We start from the raw sequence: 17,297 nt of genomic DNA, 5'->3' as shown, positions 1-17,297 counted from the left end.
ACAAAAAATCTACAAAGTGCCCTTTGGCCAAAGTGTGGCGCTAGAGGAAAAGCTGTGATGTCACTTCATCAGTACGTTTTGTCATCCATGGAAAACGGATGTGTTTGATTCGTTTATGGCAATACAGACATCACTAATGGTGTGATCGCTAAGTTTTATGTTTATGTTTTATGTTAATCGAGACACTAATGATGTGGTACTAGAGGACATTTTATTTGGTCACCACTAGGGGTCATCCTCTGGGGAACACCGAACATGAAGTTGTATTGCCTGTATTTTTAAGTATATGTTGTTGGACGGACAGACTGACTGACCAATCAACATTATCATGATTCTTAAATCCCATTCCTATCATGGCTAAACATATATAATTGACCATAAATGCTGTGGCAGACAATACACCTTATACACCAATACAATAACTAAATTAATTCAAAGATCCATGCAAGTTACACACTGTAGTATACAGATTATCTGTCTTTCACTTTTATGTTTTCTGGTTCCCTGTTAATATCTAGTTAACTAGATAGACATTCTCTTAGGTAATTCCATTGAACATGAACGTGATGTAATCTGTGTTGATGATCTCTGATTTTACATATTCTACATTTACAGACTTGTTGGCTGTCAACTCCAAAAGCCAGACTTTGATATTGTGGCCTCAGCTCTCAGCTCTAATCCTTCACCTCTAAGAGAATTGGACCTCAGCTATAATGACATGAAGGAGGATTCATCCATCTTCGCTGGATTGAACCCACATTGTAGACTGGAGATACTAAGGTCAGATTAATTAACCAGCATTATTTCAATTAGTTCTGTTTTATATTGTATTTTTTGATTATAATAATAAGAGTGTGAATAAAGTTGACATCATGGTATCCCACACTGACTAGAATCATGATACGGTCTGAGTTTGTGCTAGTCCACACTCTTTTATCAGATCATAATGATACGGTACAGTAACTACAACATGTGATCCATCATGGCTGCTTTAGGGAATTATCAGGTCCAGTTACACAATCATTGAGTGTCAAACACGGTGTAAACACAGACTGGAAGGATTGCTGGTTCCCCAGACCACCAGCACCAGCAGTCTCTTCTGTACAGTGATTACAGTATTACAGATTTAAAACATGAATACTTGTGATTACACTATGAGTTGTTGGATGTGTTAGATCATCCCCTGGTTTTTAATATTATGTGTAACTATATTATTAATGCCAACTATTATTACCATCAATTCAAACAACAAGAACCTCTTCAAATATGTTGAGCATCCATTACATTAGCCCTAGAAACGTTGCTCCTCCTCCCTTGCCCGGAGGGACTTTACGCCGCTTCATGTCTAAAACAGAAAAGAAAATGACTTTTTACTTACTTTTTACTACACACACACACACACACACACACACACACACACACACACACACACACACACACACACACACACACACACACACACACACACACACAATACAGTATATTATCCTTATCTAGTTGCCTAGTATTACTATCTCGTTTCTGAATAGGTTTCGTTGCACTTTCCAAGAAGTGATTAAGAAGTAGATTAAGATGATTTACTTCACATTATTTCTGCCTGCCTGCTCTTTCCATCTCTTGGGTCTTTACTCCAAAACTCTGATAGTTAATCCAGATATTTAATTTGTAATTACAGACTTGCTGGCTGTAACATCACACAGACAGGATTTGACGTTCTGGCCTCAGCTCTCAGCTCTAATCTTTCCCATTTGAGAGAATTGGATCTCAGTTTCATCAGCCTGCAGAAATCACAACTGGTTCAGCTCTCTGCTGTACTTAAGAGTCCACATTGTAGACTGCAGATCCTGAGGTAAATCATGTGTTTTCTCTCTGTGTGGATCTCTACTTGAACATCAACAGCAGTTTGTTAAATATGTATTTCTCTGCAGGTTGTCAGGCTGTGGGGTCACAGAGGAAGGCTGTTCTTCTCTGGCTTCAGCTCTGACCTTCAACCCCTCCCATCTGAAACAGCTGGACTTGAACTTCAGCCACTTAGGAGACTCTGGTCTGAAGAAGCTATCAGCTGCACTGGAGACTCTCAAGTGAGTAGACTTGGACTGTGTCCATGTTGGTTAGTGCAGTGTTTCCCTTACAATGTTTAACTGGCTGACCAGGCAGACCAATGTGCAGGTGGGAGGGGGTGCTTCACCCATAAAGTCCAATGTGCACCATGACAATCCTCATCCCTTCTTTATATGTGACCCCACAGGATTATGAAATAGTCCTCTCACAACCCGTGATTTTCCAGCAGAGTAGGAGAACGTCACGAAAATCTGTCCAAAATGAGATAATAGCGCAGCAATACTCTAGACACACTAGAGTATGTCTGACATGAATTTCAGAGCTTCAATCAATCATGTAAATCATGAAAAAATGCAGAACAGTAAGGACACACATATATATATATATAAATAATGATTGGCAATCGCGGTAATATCCATGTTCTATACCATACCATAATGCATTGAGGTGGACTGTTTTGTTTAAATAATCTGTCCCACTCAAAACCCACTGTGTCATACAGGATGCAGTGATGAGTCATCATGTTCACCAGAGCAGAATGATAAACAGCATCTAAAAGCTTCAGGATAGAAGGAACAGTGTGTTAGACTCTAACACACAGAGAAAGACTGTTTAAACTAGAAGAATGTGCTCCTCAGAGCACAGGCCTCCGCCAGGGCAGGTAGCTTATTGTGGGCCAACAATGTTTCACATCGTGTGTGTGTGTGCGTGTGCGTGTGCGTGCGTGCGTGCGTGCGTGCGCGCGTAAACTTTATAAACGTAAAAAATATTTCTAAGCCCTCTCCTCCAAGCCGGGCGGGACGGGCTGCCTGGTCAATAATAATAATGTCAGGTAGTGGAGAAGTTTTGATTGATTCAATCATTCAATCAAACAAGACTTAAAAAAAAAGAAAAAAATGCTAAAAAAAAGCAGAGATGCATATAAGTACTAGCCTGGTAAACCCTCCCTCCGGAAATCTCATTTCCATTTGATTCCAGGAGTGAGTCTGGCATGAAGGCTTGTATGGGCGTTTCTAGTGCATTACCAAATAACCGAGCCAATCAGCGTCCTCGCTCATTGTTTTGTGATTGACAGCGGGGGTAGGCCAATCAGGTGGAACCCGAGTGGTTCACACGTCATTAATCAATACACCTTTCATACAAGCTGCTCATTAACATCAAAGACAAACCAATTACTCCTGGTGATAATCACTGCAGCCTAAAGTGGCTTAATTGGACATCAAAGGGCCACTTGGACATCAAAGCTACATTACTCCCGCCCAGCTCCAGCCCACAGCCAAATTGCCCATATAGGTCTGCAGGCCAGACTCACTCCTGAAATAAAATACAAATGAGATTTCTGGAGGGAGGGTTTACCAGGCTATATAAGTACATATACATGCATTAAAAAATAATAATAATACAAATCATTTAAAAGAACAAGTAAAACATGAAGAGAAATGCAGCAATCTAAATAAAATCAATGCTAAAAAGATGTGTTATAAATAAGATGTATTATAAAAATGTCCACAGATTCATAGACCCTCAGATCCCCCGGCAGGCTGTTCCAAAGCGTGGGACCATAATAGCTAAAAGCTGCTCCTCCATACTTTTTAGTTTTAGTCTGTAGAATGTGTAGGAGACCAGCGCTAGAGGATCTAACAGTACGTTTTAACAGCGGGCGACTCTCCGGACGATCGCCGGACGACATCGTCCAAAAGATAAATAAAATCCATCTTTTCAGATCAACATCGTCGCCCCGCCCACTTCGCCTCATCGCCAGTAGTTGCCGGCTCTCATAGACATATAATGCTCTTCTGGAAAAATACTATCCTGAATCGCCCGCTGTTAAAACGCACTGTAAGGGCCCTGCCGGGCACTGAGGAAGCATTGCTGACAAGTAGGAAGGTGCATTCCCATTAAATGACTTCAAAACCACTAAAATGATCTTAAAATCTATTCTAAAACTGACAGGCAGCCAATGCAGGGACTTTAAAATAGGTGTAATGTGTGTCTCTGTTTGGTCTTTGTCAACACGAGCTGCTGTGTTCTGGACAAGTTGTAACAGACCTATAGTTTATTATGTAAGACCAGACAGGAGAGCATTACAGTAATCAAGCCTGCTAGTGATAAAACACTATTCATTGTTGTTCTACTTCCTACAGTGTGAATCATGGAGGAGAACACTGGATTAAACCTCAACTCCTGACAAGATGTGAGTATCTGTCTGTCTGTCTGTCTGTCTGTCTGTCTGTCTGTCTGTCTGTCTGTCTGTCTGTCTGTCTCATTAACATGTTATACATTGTTTTATACTCCGTTGGCCCCTCCCTCCCTGTAGTCAACTAACTAAGTACATTTACTCAAGTACTGTACTTGAGTACAATTTTGAGTTTTTTTTTTTTTTTTTACTTCACTGGAGTATTTCCAATTTTCAGTACTTTTACTTCTACTCCATTACATCTCAGAGGCAAATATTGTACTTTTACTCCACTACAATTATTTGGAAACTTTAGTTACTAGTTACTTTGTAGATGCAGATTATTATTACAAAACATACATTAACCACTTCAGCTCTATATACATTTCGGCCATTTGAAAATAGTCGATCTACAAGCTCACAATGCGTTGTGATGCGACGCATTGTGAGCTTGTAGATCTGCTATTTTCAAAATATCTTTTATACATTTCATACATTTGAAATTGGGCATTCTGCATGATGAGTACTTTTACTTTTGGTACATTTTGATATCAATACTTTTGTACTTTTACTCAAGTCAATTTCAAATTCCGGACTTTTACTTGTAACAGGTTATTTTTACATTGCAGTATTGATACTTTTACTTAGGTAAAACATTTGAGTACTTTTTCCACCACTGCACTAGAATGTAGTGATTTTTTTAATATAAAGTGAACATTTTAAACTCAAATCTTTGCTAATAATAATTTTTAATGATAATATTCCCTGTCCTGAAAACCAGTGGTGGACAAAGTATTTACTCAAGTAAATACTCTAGTATTGAAAAGTACTAATTACTATTGCAGCACATTTTTTTAAATAAATCAATGCATTGTTGTATTGAAATTTAGAACCAAAAAATAAATACATAAAAACTGAACTTAACTTTAAATATAGTGAAAATATCAGATCTACAAGCTCACAACGCGCCGCGGTGTGATGCGTTGTGAGCTTGTAGATCTGATATTTTCACTACAGTTGAAATAGAGCTTAAGTGGTTAACCCATTAAGACCTGAGGCTGATTCTACAAATGTCTTCTAAATCCTGGTTCTCAAACCTTTTCATGTCAAGGACCCCCAACATTATATATATTTGGCCATGGACCCCCTTCTCAAAATATTTAGTTCCAGGGACCCCCAGAAGCAAAGATTTGAGTAAAAATGTTCACTTTAAAGATACATATATATATTCAAAGATTTGCACACATGTTAATTTTTTTTTCAAAATAACAGATCTACAAGCTCATAGCGCGGCACTCGGTGCCGCGCTATGAGCTTAATAAAACATTATTTAATTATTTTTATTTTGTATGTTAAATACTTAAACCCACGTCACTGACTGGAGTTCCTCAGGGCTCTGTTTCCCTCTACACCAAATATGTTCCCTGAAAAATATCAGATCTACAAGCTCACAACCACACATGGTTCCTCAAAGAACCTTATTTGAACCATTAACCACTTAAACCCCTGCATCCCAATGTTGGCCATGTCTTAATACGTGAACATTCATCAGAAATACCAGATCTACAAGCTCACAACGCTTCATGCTGCGATGCATTGTGAGCTTGTAGATCTGCTATTTTCGACAGAGATTTGGAGTGTGGAGGGAAAAAACACTGAGCAGACCAAATATAGAGCCCTGGGAGACACCGGTCCATGAAGGGTTAAAGTGGTTAAGGGTTCTCAAAGTGGGGTCCGGGGACCCCCAGGGGTCCTTGGGGGGGTTCCAGGGGGTCCCCAGCTAAATGTGTTCATACAGCATCACACTCATTTTAACCCCTTGTTTTCCATATTCTACACGTTGGCTGATGAACCCATTCAGACCTGGAAAGCATCTCTGTGTCATTTTACATTTATCTTTATATTTAGAAACAGCTTTTTCACAAACGTCTAAAACCTCTGATCTCCATATTATAACTTTATGACTTTTAACCTAAGTTAACCCTTTCAGACCGAGAACGCATCTGTGTCATTTGAGATTATTTTGGCTATTAAAAAATAGCAGATCTACAAGCTCGTAGCGCGGCACTCGGTGCCGCGCTACGAGTTTGTAGATCTGCTTTTTTTTTTTTTATCGCGAAAATGTGTTCACATCTTTGAATGTATATTTTTCCATATCGAACATTTTTAACTCTGTTACAACTTCTGGGGGTCCCTGGAACCAAATATTTTGAGATGGGGGTCCGCGGCCAAAATTCCTTGACATGAAAAAGTTTGAGAACCACTGATATAGAAACGTTTTTCTTTTTTTTTTTCACTCGGTGCCGCGCTATGAGCTTGTAGATCTGCTATTTTTGAATAGCCCAAAGAAACCTAAAAAGACACAGATTCTTACCCGGTCTGAAAGGGTTAACGTCCTACTTGATCATACTACAGCGTCACACAAAAGCATCAAAAGTATCAGATCTACAAGCTCTAAACGCAGCGTGAAGCGACACGTTTAGATCTTGTAGATCTGATACTTTTGATGCTTTTGAATTTGAATCCCGAAAAGTAACAGTTTTGGATCATATGAGGTTTCCACCTGAATCAGGTCTAAATGAGTTACAAATAGCAGATCTACAAGCTCACTGTGTGTGTGTGTGTGTGTGTGTGTGTGTGTGTGTGTGTGTGTGTGTGTGTGTGTGTGTGTGTGTGTGTGTGTGTGTGTGTGTGTGTGTGTGTGTGTGTGTGTGTGTGTGTGTGTGTGTGTGTGTGTGTGTGTGTGTGTCACTCTGTGAATGATGTTTTTAATGTACTGTGTTTTTTATTCTCATCAGATTTCCATCATCTCACTCTGGACACAGACACAGCAGCCTGTGTCCTCTCTCTGTCTGAGAACAACATGAAGGCGACACGGATGAAAGCGAGTCAGGATCCTCCTGATCATCCTGACAGGTTTGATAGATGGCCACAGGTTCTGTGTTCAGAGGGTCTGACTGGACACTGTTACTGGGAGGTAGAGTGGAGTGGACATGTTTATATAGCAGTGACTTACAGAGGAATCAACAGGAAAGGAGAGGGTGGGGACTGTCAGCTTGGATGGAATGACAAGTCCTGGAGTCTGGCCTGTAGTGATGGTCACCATGGTAACGCTTACTCTGTCACACACAATAGTAAGGTCACTTTCCTTCCTGTCCGTCCCTCTGACTCTAACAGAGTATCAGTGTATCTAGACTGTTCTGCAGGGTCTCTGTCTTTTTACAGAGTGTTAGAGGACACTCTGACACACCTTTACACCTTACAGAACACATTCACTGAACCTCTCTATGCTGGGTTTATGTTTGAACCTGACTCCTCTGTGTCTCTGTGTGAGGACAGACAGGGTGATGTATCATAATGTAATAATCAGGAACAGGTGTGGTGGTGGGGGGGGGGGCTCTGTGTGTCTTAACACATTTAAACATGAATATTGTATAGATCTATAGATCCATGAATTCAGTGGTTCTCAATGTGGGGTCCGGGGACCCCCAGGGGTCCTTGAGGGGGTTCCAGGGGGTCCTCAGGGACATTCATGTATATAGTATCAAAATCAGTGGAACCACCTTAACCATAATTATATACATTGAACTATTTGAAAATAGCAGATCTACAAGCTCACAACGTGTCGTATCGCGCCTCATGAGCTTGTAGATCTGCTATTTTTTTTTAAAGGAATCCTGTATAAAATGGGGTCTCTGGTACAAAGTCTTTTCAGATGGGGGTCCTTGACATGAAAACCTTTGAGAACCACTGGTCTAGCACAGTGGTTCTCAACCTGTGGGTCTGGACCCCCAAGGGGGTCCCCAGATGATTTTTTGGGGGGTCCCCAGATGACAGTGAAATGACAATTTAAGACTTTTAAGACCTTTTTAAAACCTAAAAACAGATCATTACTGCATCAATAGTAATCAATAAACTATAAACTGGTCAAACGCACAAATTGTAAAATAATATAAGAAAGAGAAACTACTGTGAAAATAGCAGATCTACAAGCTCACAACGCCAAACTAAATGTAATGCCTCAACTCCTACAATTCAAAGCTTGTCAGGGTGGGGGGTCCTCAGTTCAAATATGATTATTTTGGGGGGTCCTCAGTTCAAATATGATTATTTTGGGGGGTCCTCAGTTCAAATGTGATTATTTTGGGGGGGTCCTCAGTTCAAATGTGATTATTTTGGGGGGTCCTCAGTTCAAATATGATTATTTTGGGGGGTCCTCAGTTCAAATATGATTATTTTGGGGGGTCCTCAGTTCAAATATGATTATTTTGGGGGGTCCTCAGTTCAAATATGATTATTTTGGGGGGGGTCCTCAGTTCAAATGTGATTATTTTGGGGGGTCCTCAGTTCAAATATGATTATTTAGTTCAAATATGATTATTTTGGGGGGTCCTCAGTTCAAATATGATTATTTTGGGGGGTCCTCAGTTCAAATGTGATTATTTTGGGGGGTCCTCAGTTCAAATGTGATTATTTTGGGGGGTCCTCAGTTCAAATGTGATTATTTTGGGGGGTCCTCAGTTCAAATGTGATTATTTTGGGGGGTCCTCAGTTCAAATATGATTATTTTGGGGGGTCCTCAGTTCAAATATGATTATTTTGGGGGGTCCTCAGTTCAAATATGATTATTTTGGGGGGTCCTCAGTTCAAATATGATTATTTTGGGGGGGTCCTCAGTTCAAATGTGATTATTTTGGGGGGTCCTCAGTTCAAATATGATTATTTAGTTCAAATATGATTATTTTGGGGGGTCCTCAGTTCAAATATGATTATTTTGGGGGGTCCTCAGTTCAAATATGATTATTTTGGGGGGTCCTCAGTTCAAATATGATTATTTTGGGGGGTCCTAGGATAAGGATAATTCCTTTTAACAGGTCGTTCATGAAAGTCCTTGCGGTCTTGTTTCCAATGAGAACCTGTGAGCAATTGGGGTTAAGAGTCTTGCTCAGGGACAAATTTCATATCATCGGCGCATATGCTGGGATAGCCTGGAATCGAACCTGGGGCAACCAGGGCCAGCTGGTTCCTTAGGCGGGCTCACTAACCACTCAGCTATGGCCGCCCCTCAGTTCAAATATGATTATTTTGGGGGGTCCTCAGTTCAAATATGATTATTTTGGGGGGTCTCCACCTATAGAGTGAGAAGCTCTGGTCTAGAACATTTAAACATGAATATTGTAAAGTTGTATTAAAAATGAACATTTACTCCAATGAAGGGTTTTGTAAATCATTGTATTGTACCTTTAAAATGTCATTTCACATTTATTTAGAACCTTTCATGTATATTTACTCATATCTTCATTAAAATGAAACCAATGCTATTGTATCTACATTGAGCTGATGTTACATTCATTAATACTATTGTGTTAATAAAAACTACAAGAAAGACAAACATTAGGATGTCATTTATTTACAGTGTACTGAGAGTCATAAATGCCTACATATATGTCATTTATTTATAGTGTACTGAGATAAAACACACACACACACACACACACACACACACACACACTGTAAATGAGCTTTTTGTCATTTTTAAGCTCACAGCCGGATTTAGGGATCTGGAGGCCCTTGGTTATACATGGGCAACTGGCGGCCCGGGGGCCACATGAGGCCCCCACCCTCTCTTAATGCGGCCCGCAGGTTAATATCACAATAGTGATATATTATTGATTTCAGCTGTTATGATTCTAAACATGACCCGCTTTAATTACTTCAGTCTATATTAGTAGCTTAATGACTAGTATTAACATTCTATTCTCTTTTTTATGTCCAATGTATTTGTATTTAAAGTAATACTAGGTAACTTTTTCAATAAAACTAAAGTTAAATTGTATATCTTTTGTGAGTGGCAAATGTTTCACAACCACCCACTCCATGAATTTCACCCCCGAAAGCCTTTTATTTATATATTTTCTATTGAACGCTGACAGGGGCGTCTTTCCCGTGAAAATGACATCTGGCCGGAAAACGGAACCGGAAATGCACCGGTTTCCTGTTTGGCCAGGAACTACCGCACCGGTTTCCTGTTTGGCCAGGAACAACACGCTAGTACCAAAAAGGAATTTCACGCAGCTTGAACCACAGTAGAGGATTTGAAGATGGAGAAACAACAGCTAAAGAAAAGACAGCTCCCGGTAACTAAAGCTCCACCAGCTAAGAGGAAAAGATCCGCAGAGAGTATAAAACAACAAAAAGAATTAGACCGTGCAAGACAGAAATCCCGGATTTACCTCACTTATGCTTACGATCGTTGGAAAAAGTTCCAGAAAGAGACGGGACAATCAACAGACGCTGATGTTGCTATTAAACTTTTAGACTGGTAAGTTTATTTCAAATTAACGTAATACGTAGTTGTGCGTCATTGTTTTACTAATTTGTGCAATGCATAGGCCTACGTTTGTTTACAACTTCTTTGAAACAAAAATATAGGCTCGGGAGTCAGCACTTTATATCAGGGCTGTTTATAGCCGCTCACGTTACAGCAGCTCCCAGTGTCTGAGCTATGTGTACATTCACAGACCTTGTTTTTTTATTATTCCGCATTTGCTAAATACATTGGTATTAACTCGGGACTACCCTTACCTTAGAAATGTTGTTCTGTAAAGAATCCCAAAGGTCGTCGATCACTCCCCTCCCCCAATCGTGAATTATTTTCTTTACTAAGTATTGTAAATGGCATCGAACACTCCCCTCCCCCAATCGGCATTCTTTTGTTTACAAAGTGGTAGCTTAGCTTGTCTTCTCTTGAAGCATTTTTTGGCGTGATAATTTAGAAACATTGACCTGTAATGTATGCAGCTAAAGGTGTATTGCAAACGTTCTGTGTAAGTAACCATGGGCAACTATTTGTATCTCTCCCCAGCAAGATCATTTATTCAAGGGTCCCAGAGTGTCCACACCAGGGAAAAGTTTGCTCTATGTGTCCAAGCGTAGACCATCAGTATCAAGCGTGGACGTGGGATCTGAAAGGTAGTTTATTTATATTTATGCAAGAGGCGTTGTGAGCTTGTAGATCTGCCATTTTTGCCTAAAGAGGTATAGGTGTAGAGGGGAAAAAAGAGCAGACCAACTTCCAAGTAAACAAAAAAGGTTTAATCTGTAACACAATTGTATACAATATAGAGTAGGGGGTCCCTGCTTCATCTCTCTCTCTCAGCTAGGGGGTCCTTGGCCTGAAAATGTTGAAGACCCCTATATTACAGGGGTTGTCAACCAGTGGTCCGGGGACCACCAGTGGTCCTTGACGGGGTTCCAGGGGGTCCCCAGCCAAATTAATAGTTAGCAACCAAATTGACCCTTATATGTCTGTAACTCTGAGAGTGTACAAATGGAACCAAATGGACCCTTACAGTCTCAGAGTTAAACTAGAAAAAGTGCTCCTCGGAGCACAGGTCTCCGCCAGGTCAGGTAGGTTATTGTGGCCTCCTGGTGGCGCTATAATAGGTCAATGTGAAAAGGGTGCCATTTCTTCTTAGGCCTTGCACGGCAATCGGACACTGCATTCATAATTTGAGGCATTTTGTTAAAAAAATGTGTTTGGCTAAATTAGACCTGCTGGTGGCGCTATAACAGGCCAATGTTAAAATAGTGACATTTGCTCCTCAACATAGTGAGAATGTGCGTGCAAAGTTTGACCGCAATCGGACGCTGCGTTCATTATTTAAGGCATGTTGTTCAAAACAAGCCACTACTGCAAACTTTAGATGTCAATCTTAGCCAATCAGGATGGAATATGAAAAATCAAACACATCCGTCTTGATCACATGACTATAGAGATCATGTGTACCGATGTGCGTGAAATTTTGATACAATCGGAAGGAGTAATTTAAAAAAATGCGTTTTACATAAGTTGGCCTCCTGGTGGCGCTATAAAAGGCAGATGTGAAAAATGCAGGGCAAAGGTTTTTCCTTGACCTCTAGGGAGTGCGCTTACAAAGTTTTACACAGATCGGTGCAGTTGTAGGTAAAAACACGAATCGGCCTGTTATAGCGCCACCATGAGGCTGATTTGAAAATGTTCAAGTGGCATTTCTTCCTGGGCATAGTGGAAATATGCGTGGAACATTTCAAAGAAATTGCATGCTGTGTTAATAATTTGAGGCATTTTGTTCAAAACGGAGCAGTCTTGCAAACTTTGGAAGCCATTTTAGCCAATCAGGATGGAATATGAAAAATCTGAAAGACCCGTTTTGTTTAATGACTATAGAGATACTGTGTACCGATTTGCGTGATGTTTGGACAAAATATGTAGGAGTACTGTGAAGAAAATTGTTTTGCAAAAAGCGGCCTCCTGGTGGCGCTATATCAGGGCCATGTGAAAAAATTGGGGCAGAGGTTCTGAATTGGCATCCAGGGAGTGTGTGTGCACAGTTTTGTTGCGATCAAGAGATTAGCTGTCCACGGACGGACGGACGGACGGACGGACGGACGGACGGACGGACGGACGGACGGACGGACGGACGGACGGACGGACGGACGGACGGACGGACAGGGGGTAAAACATACTCTCTCGCCATGCCTTTCGGCCTGGCGGAGACAAATGAATGTATTATCATTATCATGTTGCTGCTGTTCTACATACAGCCACCAGGTTATTATCATGTTGCTGCTGTTCTACATACAGCCACCAGGGTGACCAAATCACAGAGAGGGGCTTTAAGCTTTGCTTTATGACATTTCTGAGACGTTCGTGTTTATAGTAAATTATTCTAAACATGTTTTCTATTGCAAGTTTGATCCCTTCAAATACTCTTTGATCTTAAAATAACCAATAACCGAAAATACCGGAATTAGCAGATCTACAAGCTCACAACACGCTGCCACGTGTTGTGAGCTTGTAGATCGGCTAATTCCGGTGCATGGCACGCTTCCATAGCAGATGGGACTTATAACATTTGGGCCCTTATAAGTCCCATCTGCCCATACATAGAAGACATGCTGGCTTCATATGGAATCCAAATCCACACTTTGTGAGCTTGTAGATCTGCTATTTACATGTGAGGTTTCCACCTGGACAGACCATAGTATAGTTTCATCTTAGCCTTGGATCAAGAATAATACATTTCTTGCCATCTTTGATATCGATATTTATTTTAGATTCATATCGTATTCTTCTGCTAGAATGTGTTTTATCTTCCGTCACAACTTGTGTTCTCAGGCTCTTAAATGTATGTTTTAATTTATGAAAAATATGAAATATGAAAAGTGCTATACAAATAAAGTTTCATTATTATCAATCATCATCATCATCATAGCCCAGGGGTCTTCAACGTTTTCAGGCCAAGGACCCCCTAGCTGAGAGAGAGATGAAGCAGGGACCCCCTCTAGATCGTATAAAATTGTGTTTCAGATTCATTTTTTTTGTTTACGTGGTCTGCTCTTTTTTCCCTCTACACCAAACACCTCACTCAAAGTGCTATACAAATAAAGTTTCATTATTATCAATTATCATCATCATCATCATCATCATCATCACCTATCTTGACATTCTTGAACACTCCCCAAAAACAGTGTTTGGAGTTAGATCCATGTGAAAGTCTGCGCGCACGTGTGTGTGTGTGTGTGTGTGTGTGTGTGTGTGTGTGTGTGTGTGTGCTTGATTGATTGATGTACTTTTATTTAGTAAGACATGAGAATCACAGTACATGGAAGTACAAATTCACAATACAAGGTCTACTAAACTGGAAGACTCATTAAGCACTTGGCTTGTTTAAGATGAGAACCCCATGCACACAAATCATGATGATGTGTGTGTGTGTGTGTGTGTGTGTGTGTGTGTGTGTGTGCGCGCGCGCACCATACGTGCGTGCATGCGTGGAAGGTAATGGCAATTAAAAAAACGTATTTATTTTATTTATTTATTCATTTATCATAAATAAATATTGTATTGTGTAGCCCCGCCCAGTGTTGTGTAGCCCCGCCCAGTGTTTCCCAAACTTTTTAGCTGGAGACCCAAAATGATTGATGTCTCCCGGGGACCCAAGCTACTAGTGAAAATAGCAGATCTACAAGCTCACAATGTCGCATGTTGTGAGCTTGTAGGTCGGCTATTTTCCACAACTTCTTTATAAACATTTGTTTTCTAATTTATGGAATACCTTTTCTTTTTTCTTCATTCTTCTTCATTCATTATTTTGAAAAATCATTGCATTTTGTTATAATTCATGAAAAATGTTTTGAAATAATTATCAAAAACAAAATGTAGGAAACTAAACATAAAGGGATAGTTACTCATGACCCATAAACATGTGTCCGCGATCAGTGGTGGAAAGTAACTAAGTACTGTACTTAAGTTCAATTTTGAGATATTTTTACTTTACTTGAGTATTTCCAATTTCCAATACTTTTACTTCTACTCCATTACATCTCAGAGGCAAATATTGTACTTTTACTCCACCACAACTATTTGATGGCTTTAGTTACTAGTTACTTTTCAGATATAAATGATTACATTATAAAAAATACATTAACCACTTTAGCCCATTTTATACATAGGCTATTTGAAAATAGCAGATCTACAAGCTCACAACGCGTCGCATCACGACACGTTGTGAGCTTGTAGATCTGCTATTTTCAAATATTTAGTACTTTTACTTTTGGTACTTTAAGTACATTGTGATGCCAATACTTTTGTACTTTTACTCAAGTAAATTTTGAATTCCGGACTTTTACTTGTAACGGAGTACTTCTGCATTGCAGTATTGGTACTTTTACTTAAGTAAAACATTTGAGTACTTTTTCCACCACTGACCGTGACCGACAAATGGGTCACGACCCAGTGTTTGGTAAACTGTGGTGCAGCCTCTGGGTCAGGACCCAATGTTTGGTAAACTGTGGTGCAGCCTCTGGGTCAGGACCCAGTGTTTGGTAAACTGTGGTGCAGCCTCTGGGTCAGGACCCAGTGTTTGGTACACTGTGGTGCAGCCTCTGGGTCAGGACCCAGTGTTTGGTACACTGTGGTGCAGCCTCTGGGTCAGGACCCAGTGTTTGGTAAACTGTGGTGCAGCCTCTGGGTCAGGACCCAGTGTTTGGTAAACTGTGGTGCAGCCTCTGGGTCAGGACCCAGTGTTTGGTACACTGTGGTGCAGCCTCTGGGTCAGGACCCAGTGTTTGGTAAACTGTGGTGCAGCCTCTGTAAAAACCTCCAACAGATTGATAATCATCTCTATCAAACATTTCTCCTTCCATCTATTTGTTTTTGCGTAGAATCCATTTCTGTTTCATACATTTTTGTATTGTGCTTAATATTCAATTAGATCATTTGCATATTTCAATTAATTAGCTATTATAAAAGCAGTGCGACTGCGAACACCTTAAGCATTAACACATTCCCGACAGGGTTAGGGTTAGGGTTAGGGTTAGATCCCGACAATCACAGATGACAGAGTCCAGATAGAATCCTACTCTGGAATGAACCTGGAATGGGCCGAAACAGTCCTGAGCAAGGCTGAGAAAAATGAGACGGCCACACACCTCATCATCTCGGTGGGAATTAACAACAAGAACCAAAGAACTAGAAAAACAAGCCACACAGCCTTGAAGAAACTCCGCACAACAGCCAAAAAACAATTCCCCTGCGCAGACAGACGCATAGCACTAATCAACTACTCAGAAAGCCTAGGAACTGACCCGAAGAATATTCTGATAAGCCTAAATGAAGAAATAAAGAAAGAGCCCCACCTCCCAAAATTGCCCGCAACCCACTTCAAAACAGGATCAGACAACGTCCACTGGGAAGAAGACACAGCCAAACTGATGCTACAGCACTGGCTCAACTCTTTAAACTAATACGGCCCGACAGCTCAAACCGGCAGGGCCTTATGGAGTCGGATATAATTAATCTGTCTCATTTTTTCCGACCAAACGAACACCAGAAAACACTTTTGGAAAAAGGTTTGTCATTCGTCCCCACCCTGGACATCTACAAACAACAATCACAAAGCTTGAGAATAGATGTGTCAAAATACCATCGCAGACTCAAATTAGCTACACATTTTGGAGTTGGAAACAACACGGAAATTCCGCGCTTCCACCTTCCATCATACTGGGAACCAGAGGAGGACAAAATACCGGACAACCTAAAACAATTGATCCAGATGGACAGAGCCACAGTACAAAATGTACCAGGACACCTGAGAGAAAAAAATAACATCACAACAGATCAGGTGAGAGCTCTAAGATCATTAGCTAACAACCAGGACATTGTGATTAAGCCTGCAGACAAAGGGAGCCGTATAGTCATTTTGGACAGACAACAATATGTTTTTGAGGGTTTAAGACAGTTGAATAACTCAAATCACTATGTGGAGTTGGAGGCACCCATTTTTAAACAAACAGCAATAGAAGTTGGGGGTGTCATCACCGAATTAAGAAAGAAAAAATTTATAGATCAGAAACAAGAAAAGTACCTACGGGGCGAAAATTCCCCAAGAGCTAGAATTCTCTACCTTTTACCCAAAATCCACAAGGATCCTAGTACATGGACTATTCCTTATGAAATTCCACCTGGTCGCCCAATTGTTTCGGATTGTAACTCAGAAACATATGCCACAGCAGAATTTATTGAATTCTACTTAAACCCACTATCTGTAAAACATCCAAGCTACATTAAGGATACATATGACTTTATTGATAAAATAAAAAACATCACAGTGCCTCAGGGGGCCATTTTGTTTTCAATAGATGTTGACAGTTTGTACACCAATATAAACACAGTGGCGGGGCTGAAGGCAATCAGAGATATCTTTATAAAGTACCCTGACAGGCAAAGACCAGACGCAGAACTATTAAAATTGCTAGAATTAAATTTGACCAAAAACGATTTCACATTTGATGGGAAAACCTTCCTTCAGATCAGTGGAACAGCCATGGGAAAGAAATTTGCACCATCTTATGCCAACATTTATTTGGCTTTGTGGGAAGAAACCGCACTCAAAAAGTGCAGATTCAAACCCACACATTATTTCAGGTTTCTAGATGATATTTTTGGAGTTTTTGAGCACTCCACAGAGGAATTTGAGCAGTTCATCCAAATCCTAAACACACATCATGCCTCAAT

At 40.4% G+C, this 17,297-nt stretch overlaps 1 protein-coding gene across 1 annotated transcript in view; it reads left to right on the top strand.

The window, feature by feature from the left end:
- LOC308081326 (NACHT, LRR and PYD domains-containing protein 12-like) overlaps positions 1-7,595 on the top strand; it is a gene marked incomplete at its 3' end in the record, with an annotated part of 35,042 nt that extends 27,447 nt beyond the window's left edge. The window contains exons 9-13 of the mRNA XM_080457707.1: positions 616-780; positions 1,676-1,849; positions 1,929-2,081; positions 4,206-4,255; positions 7,036-7,595. Coding sequence (XP_080313833.1) covers positions 616-780; positions 1,676-1,849; positions 1,929-2,081; positions 4,206-4,255; positions 7,036-7,595 — 1,102 coding nt within the window. The remainder of the gene's footprint in view (positions 1-615; positions 781-1,675; positions 1,850-1,928; positions 2,082-4,205; positions 4,256-7,035) is intronic.
- Positions 7,596-17,297: the final 9,702 nt, after the last annotated feature.

The sequence above is a fragment of the Gymnoscopelus braueri genome (assembly GCF_963280865.1).
Source record: "Gymnoscopelus braueri genome assembly, contig: SCAFFOLD_178, whole genome shotgun sequence".
Classification (NCBI taxonomy): Eukaryota; Metazoa; Chordata; class Actinopteri; order Myctophiformes; family Myctophidae; genus Gymnoscopelus; species Gymnoscopelus braueri.
This window is presented reverse-complemented; position numbering and strand designations above follow the sequence as displayed.